The sequence below is a fragment of the Eucyclogobius newberryi genome, unplaced genomic scaffold, assembly GCF_026437365.1.
Source record: "Eucyclogobius newberryi isolate DKJ021-1_F unplaced genomic scaffold, fEucNew1.0.hap1 SCAF_3, whole genome shotgun sequence".
In the NCBI taxonomy this organism is placed as follows: domain Eukaryota; kingdom Metazoa; phylum Chordata; class Actinopteri; order Gobiiformes; family Gobiidae; genus Eucyclogobius; species Eucyclogobius newberryi.
Window position 1 is genome coordinate 10,263,650 of NW_027315945.1, and position 15,780 is coordinate 10,279,429.

General features: G+C 40.5%; 1 protein-coding gene across 2 annotated transcripts in view; it reads left to right on the top strand.

Annotated features, from left to right (window-relative positions):
* LOC140373739 (semaphorin-7A) overlaps positions 1–15,780 on the top strand; it is a 113,518-nt gene that overhangs the window by 43,430 nt on the left and 54,308 nt on the right. For both annotated transcript variants that reach the window (XM_072460378.1, XM_072460379.1), the window contains 2 exons: positions 2,286–2,385; positions 12,381–12,488. In XM_072460378.1, coding sequence (XP_072316479.1) covers positions 2,286–2,385; positions 12,381–12,488 — 208 coding nt within the window. The remainder of the gene's footprint in view (positions 1–2,285; positions 2,386–12,380; positions 12,489–15,780) is intronic.

The window sequence follows — 15,780 nt, forward strand, 5'->3', positions numbered from 1 at the left end:
TTGCATATGGTTAATTAGTCAAAATTGTGCAAATGAAACAAAACACAACTCCAAGTGTGCTTTAGCTAAATTATGTGAAATGCCAGTTCAGCATAATAAACTGTAAGTCCTTTAAATACCAGGCTAGAGTCGTGATGCGGTGTAAAATAGAGTAAAGGCACTATGCGTCGCCTGCAGAAGTGTCTCCTGGTGCATTAGCTGGCACTGGCTTATCTTCCAGGCCCAGTCAGTGTTTTTTTTATCAGTGTTAGATGCACGTCCACTGGCTTTGCCTGATGCCCGGCTGCATCCGGAGTTTCAGACAGCTCAGGGGCAGAGCAAGTTCGCCGGGCTATTTTTGGGGCTCTTTAGCTTTTAACTTTGATTTGACTGGAAAATGGAAAGTATCACAAAAGCTTATAATGGGTTTTTAGTGAAGCAGGTTATGAGAATAAATATCGATATAAATATTTGAATAAACGGTAGATATTCACTGAAAAATTTAATCCAAATATATACAATGACATATTTGTGGTTTACGGTTTACTTGCACTGCACTTTTCTGGACCGAGATGTCTGATATTTTTCCTGGGATCTGCTCAAGCCATTCCTCAAGTTTGGGGGGGTCACTGCCCCAAGTGCTCCGATCATTACGGGCACCACCAATACCTTCAGGCTCCAGGCCTTCTCCAGCTCCTCTCTGAGGCCTTGGAATTTCTCTAGTTTCTCATGTTACTTTTTCTGGATGTTACCATCCCATAGTATTGCACTGTCCACTACCACTGCTTTCCTCTGCCCCTTATAGACCACCACTATGTCCGGTTGGTTTCGCCATTACTATTCGGTCTGTCTGTATCTGGAAGTCCCAGAGGACCTTGGCTCGGTCTTTCTCCACCACACTTTGTCCTTGGGGTCTCCAGCCCGTACTCTGCACAGATGTTTCTGTACCCTATGCCAGTCACCTGGTTATGACGCTCCATGTATGCTGTCCCTGCCAGCATCTTGCACCCTGCAGTTATGTGCAGGATTGTCTCAGGGCCCCCTTTGCACAGCCTACACCTTGGGTCTTGTCTGGAGTGGTAGATCTGGGCCTCTTTTGATCTGGTGTTCAGGGCCTGCTCCTGTGCTGCCATCATCAGGTTCTCTGTGCTGTCCTTCAGACCGGCTCTTTCTAGCCATTGGATTTTGTGATATCAGCCACATCAGTTATATTCCGGTGGTACATCCCATGTAGGGGCTTGTCCTCCCATGATGGTCCCTCCAGCACCTCATCATTCTCGTAGGCATAGCTGTGAATGCTGCATTCACATCCTCTAGATGACTTTCTGAGAGTACTTCACTGAGCTTCTGTAATGGGCTTCGGGGTTGCCGGTTGTTCATTCTCGCCATGATCTTATCTTTCAGGTCAGTCGCTGCCGTGTTCAGCGTCGTTATTGGGGCCTCGTACGTCTCTTAAGACGGGGAGTTACTGCTAACTCCCCCCTTGCCATAGCATTTGTGAGATCTCATAAATCTCTAGTTGTGATAGCAGTTGCCGCTTGTGGATGTTGGAGCATTGAGCTACTAGTTGTTTGGTCTTTAGTCTTGACCATGGGTTTCGTACTAGCCATTCATCCACATTCTCTGCATGTAGCCCCTCTGACTACAGTTAGTAACATTCTAACAGAGCCAAGTTCTTGCATCTTACCCATTTCCTCCTTGTTCCAGTAGCCCATTTATCATCAGGGTGCTCTGGTTCCCCAGTATCTGACCTTGTTTGGCCGGTCAACGTCTGAGCCGTCTTGTCTTTCATTTTGTTTGCTCTCGTCATGGTATGAGGTAGGCAGTAGCGCTAAGGGTCTTGCCTTAGGACCCACACTGGCTGCTTATGTCCCCCCATATATATATATATAAATGCCACTGTTGTCAGTTTGTTTCAAGTGAAGAGCAAGTAATTACGTAATATTACGTAATACCTACCACAAAATACCATTTAACAGTAAAATAAATAATTCCCTCTTTGGTTTCTTCAGTTTTGAGATGAATGTCTTGCCTAATCTCTGTATGAAACATACAAGTAAGTATGGGGACATTTCAAGTTGCATACAGCTCATTTTGATATAAAAAATATTGAAACCAAAATTCAAGTGTCAAGTGCATATTTTAAACACACCCAGGAGCAAACCTTATAAGAGAAGACTGGAATATGAACTACTGACCTATCTGAGGTTAAAAAACTTGAGTGCTACAGCAGCTTTTGCACAGGAGGACACAGGGACATCTAATTCTCTGCTCTAAATCTCACACGTGTGTCTTTGTGTGTCCAGGTGAATGACACAGTGCTGACCGATGTCCAGGGCCACATCTCCTCAGCCTCAGACATCTCCCCGGCCTACCCCTCCCAGAAGTCCATCAGCCTGGCCACAGGTAAAACCACGGCCCTTGTGCTATACTCTGCACACATCCACCTGTACTCTGCTCAAATACACTGGTACTCTGCTCACATCCACTTGTACTCTGCTCAAATACAGAGGTACTCTGCTCAAATACACTGGTACTCTGCACACATCCACTTGTATTCTGCTCAAATACAGAGGTACTCTGCTCTAATACACTGGTACTCTGCTCACATCCACTTGTACTCTGCTCAAATACAGAAGTACTCTGCTCAAATACATTGGTACTCTGCTCACATCCACTTGTATTCTGCTCAAATACAGAGGTACTCTGCTCAAATACACTGGTACTCTGCTCACATCCACTTTTAGTCTACTCAAATACACCGGTACTCTGCTCAAATACACAAATACACTGGTACTCTTATCAAATACACTGATATTTTGCTCACATGTGTTGCTACTCTACTCACATCCATTGATACTTTGCTTACATCTACCGATACTTTGCACATATCTACTGGTACTTTGTGCACATCCACGAGTACTTTGCATACATCTTAAGCCCTTAAGCACTTTACACAGTATGAAGTATTAAATATGTTGCTCTATATGGATCCACTGGAGCTGACACCTTTGAACCTAGGTTACTTTTGTTATCAGCCCCACTAATAGTAAATTGTTTAACTCTCTCACAATTCACTCTTAAAGTCTCCCATTACTATGGAAAACTGCTTTTACTCTCCCTTTTGCACAAAAGAAGCCAGAAAATGTATTTGAATAATTGTCGTCCAATCACAAAACTATCCTGCCTAGCAAAACTCTTGGAGTAGCCAGGTGTGTGCTTTCTTAACCAAATATTCAATTTTAAATAGCTACACGTCTGGATTTAGACCAGAGCATAGTACTATTACAGCTGCTATCAAAGTGATAAACAATATTGCTATTGCATTGGACGATCATGAAGAATGTGCTGCTGTTTTTGTTGATTTGTCAAAGGCCTTTGATTCAGTGGATCACTGGATTCTCTTGGATCGTCTGGAATCTATTGGGTTTGATACAAATTCTAAAAAATAGTTAGCAGATTACCTCACAAATAGAGCTCAAGCTCAGAATCAGAATCAGAATCAGAATAAAGTTTATTGCCATTTGTCAATGAACAGGATTCACGGACATAGGAACTTGTCCTGGTGGTTCGGTGCAACACAAACATCAAACAATGAACAATTAATACAAAAACAATGGACAATAAATAACTACCGGGTATTAAAAATAGGTAACTGTTTCTGCTGATGGCTTTCAATCTGAATGTTCTTACCTTAACAAAGGGCACCACAAGGTTCTGTCCTTGGACCACTGTTATTTACAATTTATTTAAACTCATCCATCCATCCATTTTCTACCGCTTGTTCCCTTTCGGGGTCGCGGGTGACTGGAGCCTATCCCAGTGACTTCGGGCCTTAGGCGGGGTACACCCTGGACAGTGGCCAACTCATCGCAGGGCCATTGGGTATAATCTAAAACAAAGTAGTATGCAGATGATGCTAAGGCACCTTCTGCTGCACAAGTCATTCAAAATATTCAAGAGTATTTTCACTCCATCCAACAAAATTGTGTTAATTTAAAATTGTTAATGAATTAAAATAAAGCATAATGTATGCTGTTCTCTAGAAGACACTGTAGTGACCCAAAACATATATCTATTCATACGCTCGATGGTAATAAGATTGAACAAGTACCCCATTACAAATATTTGGGCATCTGGATTGATGATAAAGTCTCCTTCAACAAACACACACAAGAGCTGACAAATAATCTCAAAGCCAGATTGTCATTCTTCTTTAGAAATAATGCGTGTTTTCCTCTTAATTGTAGAAAACAGTTAATCCAGGCTACATTTCTTTCAGTTCTAGATTATGGTGATATTATATAAATGCATTCTACAGCAACAGTGTTAACACCTCTGAACTCAGCTTATCATTCAGCTCTCAGAGGTCTCAGCATTTTTTTCTCTTTCACACACATCGTGTCAACGCAGAGAATTTGCTCACATCCACCGGTACCCTGCTCAAGACTATAGCTCTGAATTTTCAATCATTTCAAAAAAGTATAAGGAGTAAATATGGTCATAAAATGTTACTAATAGGCTATTAAACATACAATCACAATCAAACCTTTCCATTTTGTGCATTTTACTTTGCCTTTTATTTATTTCAATCATTTATTTGACTAAAGTCTCTGCTCCTCTTGACTCGGTGTATCTTTTTTTCTCTGCCTTATCCCTAGCAGCAGCTCTTCCTTCTGCCTCTCATAAAAAACACACACAGCTCTCTTCTATGTTACTACTAGACGAATTATACCAAGTAAAGGTGTCCAAACAGGTCGTTTTAGGAGGAAAACCTGGAAGATAATGTCATAAATATTGCGTTTTGCCGCGAGTCACGACGTGTGTGATTTATGAGCGCCTTTAATTCGTGACACGTCATGCCAAAAAACAGTCTTAGGGTTTTTCAGAGTTCAGATTGTAGTCATTCTTGGGTCGATATCCATAAAATAGAAAGTGACAGAAAGCTAAAAATACACATCTTTCAGAATATAGCTGCAGTAAGTCTGTGGTTTACGTCTTCTGCCTGAGAAAGGATGGCGGGCCTAACACTTGCCAAGTAAATCGGACCTATTTCCAGTTCAGTTTTTAGACATTAAAATTATGACAGGTTATTAGATCAGACATTTGATCTGAGTCCAACTCATAATTTGTGTGTACTCATATGCAAATATGAGCTAGATTTATAATAATAGAGCTACCCGGAATTAACAGCAATCACAATCCACATCTCACAATATCATTATTTCCAGATTATTAGCATGTCGTTTCATACTTTAATGTGGTTTTCGTTTTGTTTGTGATTACCATAATTAGACCTTTTTCATTAGATGATATTTATTGTCTGATTCATCTTTTCCCTTAATTTCCATCTGCTTTAAATGTTTTTTGAAAATAACACCAATCGCTCAATTAGGTTGTGTGAAGTGGTGCAGTGGTTAAGCTTTCAACCATTAACCGTATGCTAGCTGGTTTGAATCCTACGTGAAAGCATGCATTGTGTTCCTAAATAAAAACCCAATTGTTCCTTTTCAGTTACAGTTTTCGTTGCCTTTAGCCTTGGTTTAGCATCAGTTAGTCCTCAGCAGTATTCTGTCATGTTTGTTATAATTTATCTAGGGTTTAAAAGCCAAATGGGTAAATGCCAAATGCCATTTTTGTCTTTGTTTAAATCTGGGTTTCCTGTACTGCATTTACGTACATTTTAGCCAAGAAGACTAAATTACACAGGATCTCCAAAACGCATATACTTTGCAGATTCCGATTCAAATATTCTAAATCGCATAAACTGAGACACTGTGTGTGTACTTGGAGAACCACTGCACGTATGTAACGCTCTCCAATCACACTAGGAGAAGCATTCAACGAAAAGAAACAGCCAGGAAAATAATAGACAATGTAATGACACAAATGAAGGCCCCTCTGCCACGGCCTCACTTGTGTTCCATTGTTTTTGGTCTGCTATGTTAAAAGGTCAAAGTAAACACTACCAGAGTTTGGTGTGTTTAATTGTGCCGCGGAGAGTAAACAACATGTGAGCAATGTGTTCTCTACCTTTTCTAAAATCAATAGCTCAAATTAAATGAGTTGTGTGGCTTTACATATAGAAACATTACTAGTAGCAGCTACAGGGTTTTATAGGACTAATGCTAAATTACAAGACGCCCATGAACATCACTTAGCACCCCATTTACAGCGATTTGGTGTTTTGACCTGGACTGTCGACTGGGTCAAGAGTGGTCTGACCGGTTATGGAACGAGGTCCTTTGTCCTATGGTTGCCTGGCTTCATCAGCCAAACCCGTGCAAGACCGGTGAAAAAACGGCCAAAACCTGTACAACTGTATTTATAAAAGTAGCACTCCTCCAGTGATACAGCCCAGCCCCTCCTCTTATATTGATTTATTTTTGTGTTTATGGGATCTTGAGACAGCATAATCTGTGTATGTAAACATAGAATTGGACCCAATTCAATTAAAAATATTTATATATTATAACTTATACAGGGAAGACCTCAATAAGAGAAGCTCTCTTTTTCATGGATAGAATAACAAAATCACATAAAAACTGAATAAAGTCATGCAAAACATGAGCACAAGTGACCTAAATTCATAAAATGGCACAAGATTATTACATTTTTAAAAAAGCCTGTGCTTTATCCCATAGATATGGAGCAAAGTAGCTAAAAGCCTTTTCCCCCAATTCTGTGTTGATGCGATGTGACTGCAAAATAAACATTTACTGCGATCATAATCGATGAATTCCTGTTCTGATGTTCAGCATACGTGCCAAATAATCAGGCAAACTACCAATGAGAGCCTTGTAAACAAACAAAAGGCAGTGCTGTTCTCTTCTTTCATCCAATGTTTGCCTCCTGCTTTAGAGTGTACCTGACAGTGGTGAATTCTGTGTCCTTCTCCAGTAATGAACCTTTAAGCTGAATGATAAACAGAGTTCAGAGGTTTTTTGACCGTTGCCATATTGGCACCTTTTGGACAAAGATTTGCATTGGATTAGTTCCAGACTGTCCCTGGCCTGTAATCCTTTCCCTCTGACTGTTCCAACCACTGAACAGAACACATTTAAGTGGAAGAAAACTTTTCTGTCTCTAAAATAAAACATTATATAATAATTTTAATATTTAGCCTAGATTTGTCACATTTAATCAGACCTACTACAAACTGTCACCATCTTATTTTAAAACAAAGCTATTTGAATGCGTCGTACTGAATTTAATCACAGCTGTGTGCCACTACACTCCCGTCCTCTCGGGGAGGCTGTCTCACCAATCACTCTTCTTTCAACCATAACATGCAAACCAACGTACTCCGACTCCGAACGCCTCCCAATATTTCATGTGCAGCTCTTGGAGGAGAAAAGTAGCATTTAAACACCATTCATCGCTGCGCTTAAACATAGCCTAGAACAACGGATGCCAATTACGTCCCGGTTCTCCAATTTACCACCATTGTAGTGCAGTCCAATTAAAAGCACATGGCTGCTAATGAAAACCACCGCTCCAATCTGAAGGAGCTGATTGAAGTCATTAATAAACAACGGAAGGTTAAAGATGCTATCAGTCAAGCGCTAACCACATTTTCCTCAGCCTGTTTGCCAATGTTAAATAAAGCTCTTGAAAAGGTATGAATATAGGACTTTGATATGACTTTGAGCACAGGTTTTTCATAAGGTTGCTGCTCTTTCGCGGAAAAATAACCTGTTCGATAAGACTGTGTGAGTGGAAAGGAAATGTGTGTAAGAATATGTTTGGCAGAGTGTAATAGAATGGCCTTATCAGCGTGAAGATCAGGGCCTGACATGATTCAGATGCAATAGTGAGAAAGAGTGATATATTACGAGATGGCAGCCATGTTAACTGAAATCAAACTAAGAAAGCAGAAAGTAAAGAAAGTAAGTTGCGTCTCACCCTTGCGCACACATGCTACATCAAAATTTGGACTAAACCGGGACAAAATATAAACAAATGCGCCATTTTTTTATGGTAATTTTCATACAACTGTGTTAAAGAGCCACAGATAAAATATTTAACATGGTAATGCCAGCTCTTAAGTACAAAAATGTTGTCAACAGTCTGAACTTTATTAGCAATGGCAGTTGTAGCAATAGCAATAGCAATAGCAATAGCAATAGCAATAGCAATAGCAATAGCAATAGCAATAGCAGTAGTAGCAATAGCCGTAGTGGCAATATCAGTGGTAGCAATAGCAGTGGTAGCAATAGCAGTAATAGCAATAGCAGTGGTAGCAATAGCAGTGGTAGCAATAGCAGTGGTAGCAATAGCAGTAGTAGCAATAGCAGTAGTTGCAACAGCAGTGGTAGCAATAGCCGTAGTAGCAATAGCAGTGGTAGCAATAGCAGCAGTAGCATTAGCAGTAGTAGGAATAGCAGTAGTAGCAATAGCAGTAGTAGCAATAGCAGTAGTAGGAATAGCAGTGGTAGCAATAGCAGTAGTAGCAATAGCAGTAGTAGCAATAGCAGTGGTAGGAATAGCAGTGGTAGCAATAGCAGTAGTAGCAATAGCAGTAGTAGCAATAGCAATAGCAGTAGTAGCAATAGCAGTGGTAGCAATAGCCGTAGTAGCAATAGCAGTGGTAGCAATAGCCGTAGTAGCAATAGCAGTGGTAGCAATAGCAGCAGTAGCATTAGCAGTAGTAGGAATAGCAGTAGTAGCAATAGCAGTAGTAGCAATAGCAGTAGTAGGAATAGCAGTGGTAGCAATAGCAGTAGTAGCAATAGCAGTAGTAGCAATAGCAGTGGTAGGAATAGCAGTGGTAGCAATAGCAGTAGTAGCAATAGCAGTAGTAGCAATAGCAATAGCAGTAGTAGCAATAGCAGTAGTAGCAATAGCAATAGCAGTAGTAGCAATAGCAATAGCAGTAGTAGCAATAGCAGTAGTAGCAATAGCAATAGCAGTAGTAGCAATAGCAGTAGTAGCAATAGCAATAGCAGTAGTAGCAATAGCAATAGCAGTAGTAGCAATAGCAGTAGTAGCAATAGCAATAGCAGTAGTAGCAATAGCAATAGCAGTAGTAGCAATAGCAGTAGTAGCAATAGCAATAGCAGTAGTAGCAATAGCAGTAGTAGCAATAGCAATAGCAGTAGTAGCAATAGCAATAGCAGTAGTAGCAATAGTAGTGTTAGCAATAACAGTAGTAGTAATAGTGACTTTACCATGCACCTTGAGTACCTGATCTTGTCTGATCTGGAAAGCTGGCCAGGGTTGATCCTGGATGTGAGAGCGCAGGGAATATCAGGTGCCACGGTGAGGCAGCAGTGGCTTTTATTCAAATTGCCATTGTGTCCTTGGAAAAGACACGTAACCCCCTTCTGTGAATGTGGTGCGTGAACAGTTGGTGGTGGTCGAAGGGGGCAATGGCGCAGATTGGCAACCTCGTGTTCGTCTGTCTACCCCCGAGTGTGGAGTGAAACAATAATGCGATACGACAAGCTGTGACCTTTATCGGATCTTGACAGTCTTAAAAACACAAAGTTCATTTCAGTTATTTCCCGATTGTGTGAACTTTCAGATGCCAGAGAAGAGTTTATCGTTTCCTTGTTCTCAGATTACAAAACTGCTTAATACTGCAATACAAATTGGACATAGTGGTTTTATTTTGACCCAAATAGCTGCTTTTACATTATATCTGTACTGGAGCAAAAACAAGCTTTAAAATGGCATTATACTATGTTTAAATTGGTCCAAAATATATCCAAATAAACCTGTTTTAGCCTCATTTCTGCTGCTGAAGCTTAGCTGGAAGTTACTGTGTTTTAGTGGCCACTACAAGCTGCTGCGCAATACTGCATGGGAAGCTTGGTTCTTCTTCTCTCACTGCTGCACAGTGTTCAGAGGCCCGCTCTCTAACAAGAGCTTTTAGAACCAGAGCGGACAGCAGCTTCTTTTAGAGGTCTGCACATGTGCTCTGAGGACCACACAGCCTCAAACCACGCTGAATAAACTTGTGTGACAATCTTGGATGTTTGCAGGTTGTGCCCAACTGAGCATGTGCAGAGGAGATGCGACGCAATAACAACGCCAAGTTTTAGAGTCTTTGTTCGGAGCTAAGACTCTGTTCACGTTTCTAATGAAGAACAATAGAGTACTAATTTGTGTAATGAATTGATCAGTGAAGTGAGACTTTTTACTTCATTCAGCAATCAATCCAGGTATGGGACTTCAGCTCAGTAGGACAAGCGTTTGCCCTTCACGGGAGAGACTCGGGGTTTGAAACTTTTGCGTGTTTGTTTTTTTCCACTTTAGTGTGCAAATGTTATCCACTAAATACTGATGAACACCCACAGTCTGGTAGCCCATCCACAAAAGTCACAGCACGCTATTGCTCTGCACCATTACCACTTCTGCATGTCAACACGAAAATGTCATCATAATCGCACCAGGACAACTCTTGTTCATGTACGACGCTCAAACTGAGACCAAAGTGGCTTGTTGGAGTTCAGGGCGTCGGCGATCCCATGAAGAGAGCGCCAGACGTACTCACTGCTGCTAAACCAGTCTAATGAACACGGGCTTGTCTGCGGAGCCTCTCACAGCCCCGGTGCACTGTGGGGGAGCGCTCACAGATTGGAATCGATTTAGAAGCCAACGAGCCGGCTCTCAGCTCCACACATTCGAATAATGATCAGCCCTAATGAAGCTCCCACTGCCTCCACTTTACCCAGCTCTTTGAAAAATGAACGTCTATATTTGCTAAAAATTACTTGAGTTGATTGCGTAAAATTCAGAATGTGCGTCAATTTAAGCGCCGGCATCGTGAGAGCAGTTCCTGGTTGCTTAATGTCCTTCCTGCTCTCACCCTGATTTCACACTACACTGTCCATTCAAATAAAGTTTATGAACACCGACAAAAATTCAATAAATGAATGCATAAAAGTTTAAGTACTTAAAGGTGCCCTATGAAATGTTGCCTGTCGTAAAAACTAGTTCATTTTGAATTTTTACAGCCATCCACACGTATTTCTCACTTACCTTATGCGTTCCAAACATCCTAATTATTTACCATGATGAGTTTCTGAGCGCTTTTCACACGCTTTCAGTGGGAGTGAGCCAGTTTTGCAGCTACGGTAAATATACATAAACACTGACTAAAGGAAAGATACATTGTAGTTCACCTCTAGGTACATGACCAATCACCATATATTATTACTCTTAATGCACAAAAAAATCCATTCACAAAACAAGTGTCCCGTATTTGCAAGGAGCCATTTAGGATCCTTCACCCACACATCAGAACTACTCATCACTCACTCATCACGTGGGTACAAATGTGCTTTTCTATAAGCCATTTGGTCAGGCGCGTACATGTTATAGACTAGGGCATGTGCATAGCTCTGTTGGTAATGAGTTCCACTGACTCGTTGCAATAGAATAGAAGGCAGATGTTTGGGATCCTGCACTCTCCTTCAGAGGTACAGTAGCTCGAGTGGCTCGTGTTATCTTGTTTGAGCACTGAGTAACACATTTTCTTAGTGAAGGGGCTGTAACACCATGACTTATTTTCAAAACTACATCCCATTTTCACTTAAATAGCTGCTTTTACAATATATCTGTTCCGGGACAAAATACATTTTTACTTTATTACATAAGCCTCTTTAAGGCCATGACCAGAGGGAGACTTGAGTTGTACTTTGGCCACTCCAGCATTATTTGACCTGTTTTTAAATGCTCTACTATATTTATTATATATATTTTATACATTTTTCATTTGAAGTGAATTATGAGCCCCTCCCTGTGCTTTTTTTTTTTGGCAAAATCAACAAATTGTGATTGTGACAATTTTTCTATTAAATGCAAACACTTTTTCTCACCAACTCCTCCTAGTGGTCAGCCATTGTCATGTTCTGAGTGAGTGACAGCTGAACTTAACCAATAACTGTAAAATGTGAATGTTTTGAAGAAGCAGATGATTTCATGAACCTCTTTAAGACAATAGGGAAAAAGACAGATATAAATGTTTTGCTATATCACCTTGAAGCATAATCATCTACCATTGGAATTGGATTAGTAATATCTCCTGAGAAAATAAAATAAAATCATATTTTAAAGCTATAAAGGGAATAAATCTAAATGAGTCACGACTACTCAAATGAAGATTCAGAATTCAAGTCACGTTCAAAGCATTCTACACATTCCCTTTTTGCAGTGCGCTCTGTGTCACTATGGAGACAGCACCTACAAAGAGCAGGGCTGAGATTGATGGATGGATGCGCACTGCCACTTGATGTCTTCTTTTTCGTGCATATTTCATAGTCTGCACCCTCGCGGGAACACTGCTCCAGTCTGTGTTTAATGTTCTCTCCCTCTCCCTCACTGAAGCTTGTATCCATCCATCAAAGCCACGGCCTCTCTGAAAGTGTTTTTTCTCTCTCCTCTCTCCTCCTCAGACGGGACTCTGTACTCAGCCCTGTCGTCAGTGGGAGGTCACGCCGGATCCATACGCCGCACATTTGGCCCGCAGAAGCTCCTGAAGACCGAGAACATTTGGCTGATGAGTGAGTAGGAGGAGAGTGGCACCAACACGGGCTCTTGAATATGCAGTAGGAAAATAGAGAGTACATGTAGGATCATCCATAGGGATATCTTACTGCCGTGTTATCACAGTACTAACCTCACAGTACAAGGCAAGGCAAGTTTAACTGTAGAGCACAATTTGTACACAAAGTAATTCAAAGTGCTTAACAGGAAAATATATAATTATATATAAGGCTCCAGTCACCCACGACCCCTAACAGGAACAAGCGGTAGAAACTGAATGAATGAATGAATGACAGAGATGTAGGCCCTTTCCCGATGCCCAGTTTATTTTAATTTATTTTTAGTAATTGCAAAATTGGCCACAAACAAATTAGAACTGTACTTAATGTTTATACTGTGTTTTTTATCTGGACAGTCACAAATGTATTTAAATTATTATCAGTTAACTGTTTAGCGCTGCTAAGTTGCTAGCACCAGACCAGGACACACCCGTATTATTTGACATTTTAATATCTAATGCACTGGAAAATACAATTATGATGTATCACTAAGCACTAGACAAAAGCATCATATATCACACTATACTTTTTTATTATGGCATAAAATATGGATGTTGTTCTGCTTAGAATCCTAGTATATAACTTTAATGATGAATATCATTACAACACATTTATACCACATCAATTCCATTAGAATTCAAGTCAATATGTTAATTTCTTAAAAGCAAAATATAAATCTGAATTAAAGCATGAACTAAATTGAATTATTTCCTTCCCCTTGCATTGTGCCATCTGGCCCGACTGTACAATATGCTCTTCCTGTCACAACACTTTCTAGATCACTCTGGATTTATTGCTTGTGGTTGGCCCGGGATAACTTTACTAAAAGTATTTTGTAAATGTAAAAAGTATATATGAATGTTTTTAAACTCCAGACATTTTGGCTGCCAAATCCATTGGACAAGATGAACTGCCCTGAAGGGACTGAAACTTGCTCTGGACATGTTTACCTGCTGGACTATTTATTTATTATCATCAAAAAAAAAAAAAAAAAAAAAAATCAAAAAATCAATCAAAAAAAATCAATTTATTTTTGTAAGGCCCAAAATCACAACAACAGTTGCCTCTGAGGGCCACAGGGAGAAATTAATCAACAATGTCTGTGGTGGCGATGGAGTCAGACAATGTCTGTGGTGGCGGTCATATATTTTTTATCTCAACCTCACAACTGTTAAAGTGCATATGACAGGTTAGACTACTCATTCCACTAAAACATAACATAATCATATTGAAGATATTGTTAAAAATATTGCCAAGTTTATCATTGTGCTTACTGGTTGGACTTGGGGAGCAAATGTGACATGTGGATGTTGGAAACAGGTCCAATGACTTCCTGTTCAAAACTGCAGAACTGACATGAAAAGTGTATTGGTTGTTATAGTGGCATTTCACTGTAACATGCAGAAGATGGTACATTTTTTTGATACATTTTTATTTATGTTTTCAAACAATAATCACAGAGATGATTGTTAGTACTTAACAATGACAAAAAGAAAATAATATAATTCATTTTATATACAGATATACATACACATACATACGGTAGGTATGAATACACCATCCATCTATCTTCTTCCGCTTATCCGGGGCCGGGTCGCGGGGGCAGCAGTCTAAGCAGGGACTTCCCTCTCCCCAGACACTTCCTCCTCCGGGGGAATCCCGAGGCGGTCCCCTGGGTGGTCCCAGGCCAGCCGAGAGACATTGTCCCTCCAGTGTGTCCTGGGCCTCTTCCCGGTCGGACAAGCCCGAAACACCTCCCCAGGGAGGCGCCTAGGAGGCACCCGGAACAGATGCCAGAGCCACCTCAGCTGGCTCCTCTCGACGTGGAGGAGCAGCGGCTCTACTCCGAGCTCCTCCCGTGTGACTGAGCTCCTCACCTTATCTCTAAGGGGGCGCCCAGCCACCCTGCAGAGGAAACACATTTCCACTGCTTGTATCCGCAATCTTGTCCTTTCGGGCATTACCCAAAGCTCATGACCATAGGTGAGGGTAGGTCGAGAGAGACATCAGGACAACATTGTCTGCAAACAGCAGAGATGAGATCCTGTGGTCCCCAAACCGGACACCCTCCGACCCCTGACTGCACCTAGAAATTCTGTCCATAAAAACTATGAAGAGAAATGATGACAAAGGGCAGCCCTGGCCGAGTCCAACATGCACTGTTTGTATACAGATACATCTATACATACAAGCATAGTCATACACATATATTGTAGAGTAGAGAGAGTAGAGTAATTTTACAATATTAAACTCATCATCACCTCTGCTCCCCCCCTGCAATTATATTATCCCAAAGATTTATATTTGCTTTTTTGGCATTGTGCATTTATGACACCCATTGTTCTTGCCTGCTTATGTCTAAAAAGTCTGTAAAATATGTTCAGTGAATAAATTGAAATTAATAACTTGATGATTAGGAGAGAGTTGTACATTCTGACAGTTTCCAATTTACACTAAATGAGTCATGTAGATCTTCACCCTAGAGTCTGATGACGCATGGGCTACTGACTGGAGGAGAGAATATCATGTGTCTATGGTTAAACAGAGTGGATGAATGATAGTCGAGCTGTTCCAAGGGACGCCTTAAGTGCGCAATGCGGTCCGAAGCTGAAAATAGAAATAGAAAGTTGAACCTGGTAAATTATACAGTTTTTGTAACATTTGAAATATCAATAGACCAGATATCACAATATGTACTCTTTCAATTGACAAGGGGAAAAAGGAAATAGGGATGTCTCTAATTGTAAGTGTTATGGATGATTGGGGAGTGCATGAAGCTTAGACTGAACGTTGCAGTGCTTGTTGATGATATGCCATGCTGATAAAATGTAATTTATTAAATATGAAGCTAATGAATGTACACAAGGTTCTTTTCAAATGATCTTCAGGAAGCAGGAGAAGCTGGACCTAACCACTGGCATAGGGAGAGTATAAATGCCAGTGATACCACTTAAGATTTGGTACACCAAATCCCCCTTTATCTTTAGATTTGTTTAATAAATCATATTTTAACCTGTGTATTTATTGTTCCAAATAAAATTTGCTGTTGATTACTGCAACATCTACCAGTATTTCTTTGGAGGTGAGAGTGATACCAGTGAGCTTATTTTTTGTGAGCAAGTCTTTTATTAGGTTGTGCATCATAGGTGATATTTCAACAGTTTAGACACTATTTTTATTTGTTTTTAACATTTTAGATGAAACACTTTTTGCCCCATGGTGCCGGGCTGCTGAGGGCTGTGCCTTTAAA